Source organism: Elgaria multicarinata, chromosome 2 (genome assembly GCF_023053635.1).
Source record: "Elgaria multicarinata webbii isolate HBS135686 ecotype San Diego chromosome 2, rElgMul1.1.pri, whole genome shotgun sequence".
NCBI classification, from domain to species: Eukaryota; Metazoa; Chordata; class Lepidosauria; order Squamata; family Anguidae; genus Elgaria; species Elgaria multicarinata.
Window position 1 is genome coordinate 111,471,974 of NC_086172.1, and position 14,916 is coordinate 111,486,889.

At 40.7% G+C, this 14,916-nt stretch overlaps 1 protein-coding gene across 9 annotated transcripts in view; it reads right to left on the reverse strand.

Moving 5' to 3' along the window:
- The window catches only part of SHANK2 (SH3 and multiple ankyrin repeat domains 2), a 353,842-nt gene that overhangs the window by 19,726 nt on the left and 319,200 nt on the right, over positions 1-14,916 (reverse strand). For all 9 annotated transcript variants that reach the window (XM_063117397.1, XM_063117400.1, XM_063117399.1 and 6 more), the window contains one exon: positions 7,794-7,924. In XM_063117397.1, coding sequence (XP_062973467.1) covers positions 7,794-7,924 — 131 coding nt within the window. The remainder of the gene's footprint in view (positions 1-7,793; positions 7,925-14,916) is intronic.

Genomic DNA, 14,916 nt, shown 5'->3' on the forward strand with positions numbered 1-14,916 from the left:
ACTGTCATTCTTTGAGCGTGGACCATACACATTCTGTAACATATGGGTCGGTTGCTACTCGGCAAAAAACCCTTTCAGAGCTGTTAGAGGCTCTTATCAAACTATTAGCTGCCTGGAGTAGCAAGGCTATGCAGAGGTGGGAGCAGTTCAGAACCTGACCATTGGGATGATGAAAAACCTGATTAATGGCTTCATATAGATTGGCGGTCCAGTGTATATTTATGGGTAGACCACTCTTGAAAAAAGGTACTTAAAAGTAAGGATCTATTCACTTTTCCCAATGGTGCCACACATTGGCTGGGTTCGCACAATCAAAATGACTCATAGTGGCTTAAATAAGCCACTGTGGTTTGTAAATGCCCATAGGTGCCCAATCTGTAAACCAACCCCCCCTCATAGGTTGTTGTGTTGTATGAACCTGGTAATGGTGAGCTGCTGGCGTGGTTAACAAACTTCAGAATCCATAAGCTGTTTTAGGGTTGTGGATCACTGTTAACCATGCCACCAACCCATCCTCACCAGGTTTGCATGACATGACAACCTATGAGGGGGACTTGTTTTATGGAACTAATGCTTGCAGGCACCCACAAACAAACCATGATGGCTTATTTAAGCCACCATGGGTCATTTCAATTGTGTGACCCTGATCAGAGTCATACATAATGGCAAGGTTCACACCATCACCATGGCTTAAACAAGCCTGTAATTGGGTTATTTGTGGGTTGCTTCTTCCTCAAACATGCCATGCTGCCCAGGTTTGGAGGACAAAACAAGCCGCACCTGGACAGGTTATTAGGCAAATAGCACCCAGCATGTACCGTGGCTTAAAATGGTTTGTTCAAGCTGCAGTGATCATGCAAGTTGTCACACATGACTAGCAAGTTCCCAAGGGTAGAAGCCATTAAAGTAGAACAGAGAGAGAGACAGAAAGAGAGAGAGAGAGAGCAAGAGAAGCTGAAAGAGAGCAAGAGAGGACTCCAGATTCTGGATTATATCTAAGATATGTATCTGATCATTTATCCTGTACACCTCTCCTGAATAGCTGAAGATAGGAATAAAGGTTATATACAAGTAAGCTATAAGGTGCTATCCAAAAGAGACAAAGAAGAAAACAACAGGTTCACAGCCTTTAAGTGTGCTAGAGTCCAACCTTGGTGAAAACAATCTTGTTTTTCCTTTTTAAAAAGCAAAATTATATTGTTCATCCCCCCTGCCCCCGCCCTTGACAGATATGGTTTCTTGGGGAAATGATAACACAGAGAAATTCAGGTCATAGCCACAGGACTGGCCCTTTGGTACTAGGTGATGAATGAGACTACAACAAATACTAACCCCCAAAGAAATGTAGGGTGGGCAGGAAAGTGTAGGCCTTTCCTTATGCTAACCCTGTATGTCAGCCTGTTGCTTATGACCGGGTGAGATGGGTAACTCCTTCCTACTCTATCCAAGTAGCTTGTTCCTCAAACTTGAATAGGTGTACCTGAGATTCACCAGATCAAGAGAGAATATAAAAGCTTTAAAGGAGAGACCCCACTCAGTGATAGATGTATGAATCTGGCTGAGTGTTCTGGGCATCAAGAATTAATATATATGGGTTGTGGTCCCTGAAACTTCTCTCAAGTTAACACAAAGTGGTATCACAAAATATACATTTATTACTCAAACAGTATTATAGAATAACAAATTACACGACCATAAAACAAGCAAAACACATGACTACATGCAATGCAATTAGGACGATTAGAAGCATAATAGTACTGATGCATTTAGGGAGGCAGAAAAGAGAGAAACTAGAATGCATTCTTCCTTTAGAAGATCTCGCTGGTCCCCTCAGTGACAACAATCAACACATTGAACTCCAATGGGACAAAGGTGTGGGCTGCATGCAAACACGGGTTTTTTTTCTGAATTCCAATCACCTCTCCCTCAAATGAAGGGGGGCATCTCATATCCAGGTGCATGGGTAGCACAAATGAGCAGGCATGCTGAGACCCTTGAACCTAATCTAACAAGCAATTTCCATAGCCTCCAGATGGTAGAGCCTCTCCTCAGGAAGAAGCAGCACCAAAGGTCCATAGGAATGACCCCTTTCCTGAATGATGTGTGCCTATGTAGGGTGTGCCTGTGTGTGAGAGAGCACAGCACAGCGCGTCAAATGCACAGCAGCTCCCCAATGCCCATTTCCATACAACTCATTTTTCCTCTCCCACAGCAACCACCACCATGTTAGTTTATTTTTTTTTAAGTATTCCACCAGGAATTTTCATCTATACCAGCAAGCTATGTTCTATGTACAGAGGGAGCGCACGCACACACATATATACCCCCCACCTGCACATAGTATAGCAAAGCAATTGCCCTAACCGCCCCACTTTGCCAAATCCTCCCTCTTTCTCCACAACTAAGATATCCATTGTGTGCGTGGCTAGTTCCTGAGTGCTTGGCCTGAGTTTCACCCAAAAACTGAAAGTGCTCTCTCTCTCTCTCTCTCTCTCTCTCTCAAGCTCCCCCTCCCCTTCTCCTCTTCAAAAATAAAACCAGCTGCTCAGGTTCAAGTGAGGTGAGCCTGGGACAGTCACTGACTAGCTCCTAGTCTCCTCCTCCTCCTCCTTAGATAAACTGCAAGCTGCTACTGCTACAATCTCTGCTGGCTGAGGCTTCCATATCTTTTTTTTAATTCCTTCCTCCTGTCTGTCTTTGAAGCTCATTGGTGAGTTTGGTCATATGGGATCTGGTGACCATGCCCTGGATGCCCAAGGCAATGACCACTGGAAAGCCTTCTTGGAGGTGCTCCCTCCGCTGGAGCAGTGCTGCTGCCAAGGCTGTTTCAGAGAGAGAGAGAGAGAGAGAGAGAGAGAGAGAGAGAGAGAGAGGCAGGGAGAGGGACTGGCAATGTATTTGGGAGCCACTAATGGGATGTTTGGGAGTTGCAAGTGCCCTGCAGATCTTGCAGTGAAGAGCATGGTAATAGAGTTGCTTGCTTGCTCTAAAACAGGGGTAGGGAACCTGTGGCCCTCCAAATGTTGTTGGACTACAACTCCCAGAATTCCTGAACATTGTCCATATTGACTGGTGCTGATGGGAGTTGGAGTCCAACAATATTTGGAGGGCCACAGATTCATACTCCTACTCTAAAGAAACTGGAGGCCTGAAAGAACCAACTCTGAGATTTTTCTTCTCTTCTTTCTTTGGAATGGGTGACACAAAAGATTCTTTTTATCCTTGAATCCCACCAATATTGCATTCAAAGTGTCACCAAGAAATGTAGAGACAGGTAAGAAGATGTAAAGAGATCATGCTAGGATTTCATATCCACTGACCATGCTCAAAGCAAAAGATTTCTTCTTGTAACTATTTTGGTAATTAAAGTGAATACTTCAACTAAATAATGTCCACTTTTGCACCTTCAATGAACACTGCAGCAAGGGCTATGCTATCTGAACTTGCTTGTAGGAATTGATGCAGTATGAGGGGGGGGGAACCTGACATGCACAAAGATGCTCAGCAAAAAAAAAAAAAAAAAAAAATCGATGCAAGTGAGGCTTGGACCATTTTTGTTATGGTCTTTGATTCCTTCCCCCTGTCATTAGGATTCCTAAGGGATTCATTGCAATCCAACTGGATTGTGTGCCTGGGACAACAGAGCTATAACTGGATCATCAATATTTCGACCCCCTGCTGGCAGGTCTCTAAAGTATTTGGGAAGATTTGTTCCATTTATGAACTACTCATGGCTAAGATCTGGAAATAGTGTGCTGTGCCTTCTTCCTTTCTTAAGCAGATAATCAAAAGCCACTAAAATTTAATCCAATCACTTGGAAGAGTCTTGGGAAGGCTTCCATGGCACCCCTGGGTTAAGTTGGGTTAGCGGAAGGCTTTCCTTCAGATTCCTGCTGACAGGAAAACTATGTGAACTATGAAAACCTTATTCAGGATTCTTGTTTTGAGAGTGGGATAATGTCTCCATCTCCAATAGGATGAGAAATTCAATTGGATTGGGTCTTCACCTTCTATTAAGTGTGCAGAACCAAGGGCGGGACAATAAAAAGGGACATGTTGGGCCCTGCTGGATACTAGCATGGCTGCTGGGCATCCATCCATGTACACTTGTGGCCATGGGGGCAAAGAAGATTGTGAAATTCCATTTTTGACAATGCAAAGTCTGAACCACAGTCTCTTGTTCATATGCTTTTACCACTGTGATCCCACTTGCAGTGGTGGATCTGTGCTGGCACCTTGAAGAGGTTCAGGCCCGATGGGAGAAGGAGGAGGACGGAAAGCAGTAGAGCTAGGTGATCTCTTATCTCGAGGACCCCTTTGCTGTTCACCTTTCTCCCATTTTACTACTTAGTCTTCTGGGCAACTGGGTCCCAGTAAGGATGGGCAAACCTGTAAATCTTGGTCTTGCTAAGAATGTTGTTTATTTGAGATCAAAATCATTAAATCCCGTTCAAGCATAAGCTTGCAATAAAAAAAAACTGTCTGGAAATTTGTTCACATTTTTCATAATGTACATATTTTTGTGCACATTTTAAATGTACATTTCTCAAGTACTTTACAATGCTGAAATACTGTTTTGTGTAAATCTTCTCAAATATATGTATTTTGTGCAAACATTGCCCTAATATACACATTTCTGTTTGCATTTTTCCTGAGATGATCTGTATTGGAAAGCTTGCAAAAACTGGGATTTTGGAACACAACTCTGTCTGCTCACTGAAAGGTTCAGGAGATGTGAATTGAGCAAATGCATTAAAAATGTAAGAGTAAGTTTCTCACCCATCCCTAGGCTCTAGACCCAAGTGGCGGTCTCAGAATGGATCTAGGCTCTCCCCTAAGAGGGGCTCTGTAGGCCTAAGGGAACTGTGGGGTTTATCAGAATTCACTGTGAGATCTTCTTGTCCCTCCATTGGCTTTGAAGAATTTGTGCATATGACCACCTCAAAACATACTGCCAGCACACTGCCCAGACAGAGGGCACACACTGCCAGAGAGTCCCCTCTGAGCTTACTGGACTTAGAGTCCCATGGGCAAATGCCAATTCTTGAAGAGATGCTGCTGCTGTCCTTGAGTGAGAGCTCAAAGCACTCACAGTCTACAACCATCTTCAATGAATTGCCAGCATTCCTAACCTTCCATCCTATCCTAAGTCACCTAGCTAAGCTAGTGTCAGAAGCAGGAAGTTATCACTTTGTTCTGCTTATTGTCATCCCGGAGAAGAGGGAGTTCCTATTTTGTTCAAGGTATCCTAATTCCGAGTGAGAATATTCCCCTCCAATGTAGGTTTCTCTCCAGAACAATTCAAAACACATGGATTCAAAACATGATGGAATGGAGAAATGGCATGCAGGGAAAGGATTAGGCACTGTCTCTCTACCATGTATCTCTTCAACATTTCCCCTAAATCTGTTTTTTGGTTAGCTTTATAGTTACTGTAACAAAGATTTAAAAATACATAAGGTCAGCATTAGCACAGACATACAGTAGAGTAAGGATACCCTCAGAATACCTTCAGAAACAATACTAAATACAGCTCACTATGGCCTAATCTACACCAAGCAGGATATTGCACTATGAAAGTGTTATGAATGCGGTATATAAAGGCAGGAGCCACACTACTGCTTAATAGTGGTATTGAAGTGCACTGACAACTGTTGGGGCCCATTGACACATACCATATACTGCTTTCATACCTCTATATCCAGCTTGGTGTGGCTCTTGCCTTCTATATACCACTTTCATACTGCTTTCCTAGTGCAATATCCTGCTTGGTGTAGATTAGGCCTAAGTGTTATCCATGCATTAGCAGATAATTGGTACGTCTGTGATCACACAAAATTAAATACATATATGCAGGAGAACTATGCACACAGCTAGAGGTTTCTTGGAAGTTTTGACTGCAGTAGATCACACTATTGAATCTGCAAGCACCTTTCAGTTTTAAATGCAACTTGCCTCCGCAAACAACCATGGGGGAAATATATTTCATGGTTCTCTGCCACGCATATGTATAGCTTTACTATGTGACCTGAGAATAGTTCACAAGTGTTTCATTTTAACAATGGTGTTCTGGCCGTCCTCCAGCCCAAACACTAGACTCAGTTCTTGCTTTAAAGATCAACACCCTCAAACCCCCAAACCAATAAATGTATCCACATTTATTCACCACTTGATATAGTACATCTAAAGAAGGTACAAAATGCTCTGGGGGATGGAAGTTGGTCTTAAACAGCTGGGATTTTTAGATGAGAAGAAACAAGGTAATTGATAGTTGTTAGGTTATTCAAACAAGGTGAAGAATTTTTTTACACAACGCATAATCACCCTATGAAACCCATTTTCATACTACCATAGCTAGATTCAAACACCCTCCTGCTCTTACCCAGAAGCAGACTTTCACTGATTGTGCCACTTCGGGTACCTGGGATCCTAGGTATGAATGCAACAGCATAAGAGTACAATCCTAAACCCATTGAAAGCAGAGGGATTTACTTCTAAGTAAATATGGTTTGGATTGCACTGAAAGTCTTAGATCCAGAAACACTTCAGAAAAAAGATCTGGGAGACAAGGGCCCATCAAATAAGGCTTCTAACATTGTTGCTACAATCTTGCCTCAATTCAGTTTCACTTATCTCAGCCATTCTGTGTAGGAACCATTTAGGAACAAAGGGTTTGAGAGGGAAAAATTGAGGTGGACAGGTAAACGTTGGTGTCATTGGTATATTGATAGTCTCCTCACAATAATCACGGTGCAGTCTCAAAACTTTGATAAAGGATTAACGATATGATGGTACACTTTCAAATGAAGGTTCCTACCTTCTAGCACTGCACTTTCCAGAATTTGCAAAAACCAACCTATCAAGCTGTTCTAAATACATCTGCCTCCAGCACCTAAAAGTCACTGTAGCAAAAGTTCCCAAAATGTTTAATAAGATGAAAAGGATACAATCTCACCCGTCACTTTGTAGATTGTAACTGAGATGAAGCCTTAAAGCAACAGCAAGTTGGGAAACCATACATTATACAGAGAAGTGATCACTCTTTCCACAAACTTATTGAAAAAGGGAAAACTGAAGACTAGCTAGAAAATCAATGCCAGTGTTGAGCAATCACCGTTTCATGGTTATTTGGCACGCCATCCCTCATGAGGGATATCATTACTTACTCCCAACTGACTACTACCAATCAAAATGCCCAAAAAATCAACTTAGAGCAGATGACTCCAATTCCACAATACAATAAACCAGGAGGTGGAGAATCTGGAGCTTTCCAAGATGTTGTTGGACTCTAATGCTCAACATCCAGGGATAATGGGAACTGTAGTACAGCAACATCTGGAGGGCCACAGTTTCTACACCCCTGCAATAGTCCATGAGCAAGATTTTGATGTGGATTTTAAGGTTCTCTTCAGAGGTTAACCATCTAGGGGTGCTTAAACCTGAATGCCATTGCTATAAATCCAGTTCAAGAATATTCTGCAACAAAGACTTAATTTTACAGACACAGAAAACTCAAAGACTAATGCATCGCATTTAAGCAGTGGTACCTCACATAGACTTGGGACTGGCTTCCAAGTACATTTCCATAGGATAGCAGCATTAATTCCTTGCTGTGAGGCATTTCACAGTGGAAGGAGATCACGGGCACAAATTAGAATAATGAATGATAACAGCATAAAAAGAAAGAATATGAAAGATTAGAGGATTATCCCCTATTTTAGGGAATCTGGAAATATCTTTATTCAGTCAAAATATCACAATTCTGAAGGACATTTATTACAGCCATCACTCACATTCATATCCGTAGCTGAGGGAAAGCATCTACTAGAAGGGCGCTGTTTAATTGTTGCCACTCTTGAGTCCACAGCTGCATTGTCTGGAATTCTTGATGGCTTGGAAACTGGTACTATTTCATCAACTTTATCTGAAACACAAAATTATTTGCTAAAATAAATCTAATTTGTCCAAAGACTGAAAATCTAAATATTGCAATGTAAAATAAAGAATGTAACTTTTTAAAAAGATGCAAATAAAAAGGGGATTTTGGCATTTTAACAAGGCAATGCTTGAGCATCGTAAGTCGTGCAAGCCGAGCACTTTTATTGCTGCTGCGTAACATGCATGCTTTAGTTTTAAGCCTGCATGCATTTAATGTTTACTTAGGGTGACTCGAAAAACAATCCTCTTCTTCAAACCTTCAAAATGTGAAGGGAAAATATCTATATAGAAATGGAAAGAAAACCTTTAGAAATAGTACACCTGCAGAGCACTGTTGCACACAACAGTCACTAGAATTGTAGTGATATTTTAGACAATAAAAATATGTTAAGTGCTCTTTATACTATTGCTTCATAATCTCCTCTTGATGTCAGGCTATGAGACAAAGTGATCTGGCACTGCATTAATAGCACCTTTTTAGTATCTTAAATATGGAAGTGTTTCATAATTTCATTTTTTCTGACTTCTAAATATTAATTAAGTGCATTATGTTTCGGCCAAATGAGGCAAAATTCAAATCTTCATTAGAATTTTCATATAAGTCTGGTAATTAATCCTTCAGGGCTGATTCTCATTAACACATTGCTAGTAATGAACCATTTTCTTTCAGCCCGGAGTATAATACCCCTGCTTTTGTCTATGAGGAAATAGTCATGGAAGACTTCCACCATGGACTCCAATTGTGTTATAGTGTGTAAAAAAAATATTCAAAGAGTGTGTTGGGTGATGGCTATCAAATGTGATTTGAGATCATAGTGGAAGTCATGGTATGACCATTTCAGCATGGACAAAAGATAGGAAAATTAATCTGGGCTAGAGAAAAGCAAGCAAGCAGCCCATCATGGACAAAATTGTGATGAGAAACAGCCCTCAATTTGAAATGCACAAAAGAAGCCAACAACACTAATTTTATATCTAGAACCTTTGTAGCTCAAGAAAATTTGGACACAATCAGTACAATATGGGACACACCAAATTACAAGCACAAACCAAAATAAGTGCAACCACTATTGAATGTTATTCTTTTTAAGACGCAAGAGGAATTTTCAAATAAAGTGTTAGACTGCAATTGGATTACAGCATTACAATTGACCGCTACCATTCTCTTTGTATTAATGCTGAAAGCGATTCGCCGTACTCATCTAAAATCACAATCAATTTAGTCTCTGCACTTGGCGTAGGATTCAACCTATGCTAGAATAAATAGTCCTTTATTCTTTCTTTGCCACACCTTCAGTATCAACATTTAGATCATGCAATCAGATTCATTATATGCACTTTTTATGGATGTCTTTTTAAAAAACAAAAACAAACAAACAATCCTAGGTTATCATATTAAAATTAATGAAACATCCATCCTAACCATAGGGCTCTAGAAGCACAGCATAAATGCATACATAAAAAGTTGTGAAACAAATGGAAATAACTCCATAGACTGCCAATATTCTTTTTTTCTCTTCTTCGACAACTGGAGTCTTAAAGACATCATACTTTCCTGGTTAACTTCCCTAGAATTAAATATAGCATACCTGCATTGCAAAGTGTTTTAAGAAAGAAAAAACTGATTCATTAATTATCAACTAAATACAGCCACCTTAATCTTCTACAGGCAATTCCACCCATGCAGAGTGTTGGAATTAGAGAACGATTATCAGTTTCTCACTGGTGAAGAGCATATTCAGCTTCTAAGAGTCTGGTTTAGAATGGGATAATAGTAAAAGGAAATGGGTTTTAATGTAGCAAATCTAGATAAATGCAGAGATGCACCCTGATCCAGAGCCCCATGTGTACTGGCAATATGCACAAGAGGCCCCTGTATGTTAGGGCATCTCTCAATTCACTTCAGTGGAAGGGGCAGATTCATGTGCATATCTTTTTACACACAAGACCAGAGATTCCCCCAACACTGAAGTGAACAGGGAAGGTCTTGTAGCTGGGTGAGTTCTGTGAGTGTGTCAGAGCCCTTCTGCCCACAAGGTATAGCTGGATCAGGGCAATGGTGTATCACAGTTAACTTCTCTAGTTGAAAAGATAACTGTCCTGGAAAAGGAGATTCTTAAGTCATATAGAAGGCTCTAGATCAACTATTAATGTTATGAAATTGAATAATGCAACTGACAGGATTATTAGCAAATATTAGTATCTGCTTCCTATATTCTATAATTTTTGTTTGCTTAGTTTAAACAAAATTAAAACAATATCATAGCTTTATATTCCATTTAGCAGTAATAAAAAAAGTCTTTCTGATATGCAGTGAAACATAAACCCTACTCGTTTCATCTTTGACATTTGGGTATGCTGGTGTATCCACCACCAAGAACATCAAGAGGGAAGATTTCATATTAAGCCTCTCCAGCCCTGTAAATGATCCCACAAAAACCTTTTGGGATCAATTGTGAAAGATTTTGAAGATCAGAAATATTTGTTACTCAATGTCTGTAAATTATGTAAAATTCCACATAAAAACTCATCACTCTTGTAACTGAGCAGACACACATAACCATATACTAGCCAGACAATGAGAACTACAGGGAAAGAATGAAGAGGCTTTGACGGACACTTGAAAAAACTAAAGCATGGAAATATTTGCTTTGAAAATGATAAAAACCATGCGTACCTTCAACTACTGATTTTGCAAGACAGTACTGGAAGTCTGATCCGAGCACTGGATCGGACCACAATATCAGTTTGCAAGTACTCTAACAAAATCTGATATTGCCACTACACAGTGAGTTAGTGAGAAGCTCTATCTTTTGTTGATCTTATAGCCTTATCGTTGTCAGCTCATTTCTCCTTGCCCTATAGTATGGCTTCTCTCACTAAAATGGTATACTGTGACCCTTTCTAATCATAGACAAGCATAGCTGAAGCAAATTGGAATGGGGAAGTGAATTCTATATATTACTACAAAGTATAAAGGGGTACCTCAGTTCAGCAGAAATTGTAACAGCAGTTCTGACAGCATTGCTAGATACCTATAGGCTTGCAATTTTGCGTTGATTTTTAAAAAAACAGCATACTGAAGTTATACAATGGGATGTAGTAAATCCCGATACACTTAATGTATTAAATTTAGGAGGGAAATCCAACCTTTTAAACAATAGTTATATTCTATTTGTTTTAAGTTACTGAATAGTAATTAAAATTTACAGCAGCATTTTGATAGGTTCTTCAATATTTGCCAAATTCTTAAAATCCCTACAACTGCCCCCCTCCCAGTTCCACCACACTTTTAGAGTGACATAATGCAAACAAAAACATTTCATTATATTGCACAGTTAGGCTGAAACAGTCCTATGGGTGTTTGTTGATGTCTTTCCCTTTTCAAACATACAAAAAAGTATGAGGGGAAAAAGATGCTTAGGGCTAATTCTGAAAGAGCTGTGTAACTTGTTTCAGTGTAGGAGTTGGAAAGCAATGTTGAAAACAAAGGCTGTCAAATTGAGCTTGTTTGTCACACTTGCTAGTTGACTTTCCCCCCTTGATTTTAATACTACGTAATTTTGTAAAAATGTGTATTCTTGCATCAGTGAGAATGACTCTTACATGCTTCAATTTGAAACGTATTTATTTATGAATGTATCTATAACATGTTAAATAAACAAACAAACAAAAAATAATAAAAAACAGGCACAGATGGGGCGCAAGTGGTATTGCAGGTGTGAAAAGCCACACCTGACAGGTAGGGTATGTTTCAGCACGTGGTTAGGATAGCCAACCCATGGAAGTATTCTTAATAAGAGTACATCTAGATCTAGTTTGTCTCAGGACAAATATTTTGAATCCTACGTTGCGCCTGCAAAGTGCCTGCATCAGGGGTTAGCCCACACCAGCTGCATTTCATCATAGCCCAGTCATTTAGCAAAAAGCAGCCACAAGCAAATCTTTCACTAAGGAGCACATTATGGCTGGTTTGTACTGCAGCAAAATGCTTCCTACTCCCATTTTTCTTCAGTCTCAAAAAGTGGGGGTGGGGTGGGGTGGACGTTATGGTCCACAGAGAGTTTAGATATATCCACAAACCAGATTTAATTATGGGTTTGACAAATATGCCCTTATGACTCTTTAGGAAAGTTAGTTTAACAGTGGTATCAGCCACTGCCAAGTTTGCTGATTAAACAGGATCTTTAAATAATAATATAGGGTACCATTTAGGTAGCCACTCTGTACTCCTCACATGCATAGAGATGATTTTGAGTTCCACTGTGTTAACCGTCCCATAGAGGCAGTCCCAGCATAATAAGAATCCCCCCACATCCCATAATACATTGTTTAGCTGCCTGGTGTGCTATATTCACCCTGGTTCCATTCAGACCACTCTAGCACCAGTAAATGAAGTGGCCTAAAAGGCAAGGCAATTCTATACTATCCATGCATACACTTCTGTGATGCAAAACTGGTTTTCAGACATTGTGGCACAGTACCCAACAGCATGTCATGACTCTTAAATTCTGAGGAGGTCTGGCTACAAGGAAGGTGATAGCTTTGGCTTGCATAATTAATATCTGTGATATTATCAGGGATAGTTTTATCTATAAATAATATTTATTTGTTGCAAGAACTGATTAATATACAATAAACACATTGCCATTTTCTCTGTTCCTAAATCTCCAAACTCTCTCACAGGATAATTATGTTACCCACCAAGACCCAACAAAAAAGGAGCTTTCAAAACTGTTGTTCAGGTGCCTAGATAGATCTGTTGGCACAGTTTTGTACAAGTCACAAATGCTGCAATATCGTTCTGGCACGTTGCCTATTACACAACCCAGCCAAGATATGTTGGTTATTTCCACACAATGGGCTAGAGACTAATCTGGTCAGACCCACAGAGGATAAGAATTATCATGATCCAAAAAGGCACTTACAGGCTAACCCCAACACCTCAGGCCAGCATGCCAGAAACACCAGGCAGAGACTGATTGAACACAATTTCTGAGGCGAATATTGCCAAGACCCACATACTTACCAAGAACTTCAGTATGCTTGCTCAGAGGGAATGAGGGGAGGGGGGAATAATGGAAAAAGAAAACTCAAAAAACAGCTGTGTCCAGAAATGATTTGTATTTGTAAGAAAAGCAATGAATGTCTGGCACAGTGTAAAAAAATGCTCTCATGAAGCTAAAGTGAAGGAACAGAAGCAAATGTTCTTCAAATACCAGCAGCACACATTGTTAACAATGCAAATATAAACTACAAAATGTTAGACTAATCTAGTCAGCCAGAATACAATGTTAGCCAAATGTAAAAATGGTCAAGTTCTGCCATTCATGGCCTTATGGCTAAGAATTAAAAGGACAGGCACATTAAAAAAAACCCTTAAAAATACTATCACGAGTGTGATCATTTATTTCTTCTTCCCTCCCCCTTTTGCCTGACGCATGGGCATGGGCAATGAGGCCCTCTCTGTTATGGCTCTCTGCATTCGACCACTGCGACGAGGCACTGTGGCTTGTGGTGTTTCTTGAGAGTCATTAATCCCTTCATCCCCTGGTAAGTATCCAGTGGGCATTGCCACTGCATCCTCACCAGTCCACGTTGAGGCACTGGTTAACTCAACATGAGGGGTGGCTCTTTGGGAGATACGTGTTTCAAGGACCTGTGTCCTTGGTTGTTTGAGAAAAGCTAAAATCTCAGACAGGTAGTTATGGATGGCTCTTGTGGACGTTGCCACAATGCCTAGCTGCAACTCCATTCGGCCCATGGACTGTGACATGAGACCCATGGACTGTGCATGCTCTCTCTTTATGTTTTCCAGCAGCTGCACAATCCTACTGTTGGTTTCCATCAATAACCTCTCCCCCTCTGTCAGCTGAGTTTGCCCCCTCCAACCCCGATCTCTAGGGACAGGCTGAACACCGTGGTGCTCTTCGTTCATTTCATCATTTCCCTCCTCAGGAGAGTCACTTTCATATTGGGGAGTTCTACTGAGAGACTGATCGCCAGGAGACTGTATGTCCATTGTACACTGTGGAGTCCGCTCTGGTGTTGGAAATCCCTCAAAATCTTCCCCAACATTGCTGTGTGTTTCAGACGATGACAATGGCCATGGCCAACTCTCTGTAGTTCTGGCTGGTGAATCTTCATCAGAAGCTGGCACTGAGGATTCTTGGTCTTCTGCGGGTGTGGATGGTGAACTTCCTCTCTGGTGCCTGGGTTGCCCCGAAGATCCAGGAGCCTCCCCATCTTGCTCCCCAGTGACATCTGGCAATCAAATAGAGGAGCAACAACCACTGTATCTGAGGCCAGGAAGATGGAGGAATCTACATACATTGGACAACACACAGAAAGAAGCCAGTTGGGAAACCAGAGTGTTTGTGTTTGGGCAAACAGTAGGGCAGATTAAAATTTAGAGACTGAAAAGTGGAAGTGCCAGTTGAAATTTCTTAAATTTCATACAATGCACACTGTCCTGCACCCATAACACATACAACTATGCTGGATCCCAAGGCACAACTTTCAATACACCTTTTTGTGATTGTGACAGTAAATGTCTGTGAACCTATCAAAAAGCTCACCTATGCATTGTAGTGATGTCACAGTCAGAAATCTCTGTGATGAACTTTGGGTCAATTGTCCAAGCGACCTGAGCTTCCTGTGGTGTCAGATGTGCTCCACCACTGGCTTGTGTGGCAGCCCTTGAAGCACTGGTTGCTATCTTCTCTTTTGTCCGGCGTTTCATCTCACCCCTAAACCCCTTCCAGAACTATTGCCACAAAGTCAATGTGACAGTCAATCAAATTTATCCTGTGAACAATGTCTCTTAGGCTTTTCATTTTCTATATACATTTATTTCCTTGCTGCTATTTCTAAAATGAAGGTAATTATTCACAAGGGCATTGTTCACCAGGATGCTTTTTCTTTTTTTTGAAGGTAATATTTGCCTTGCGCTTTTCTGCTGACTTCCTGCTCACTTTT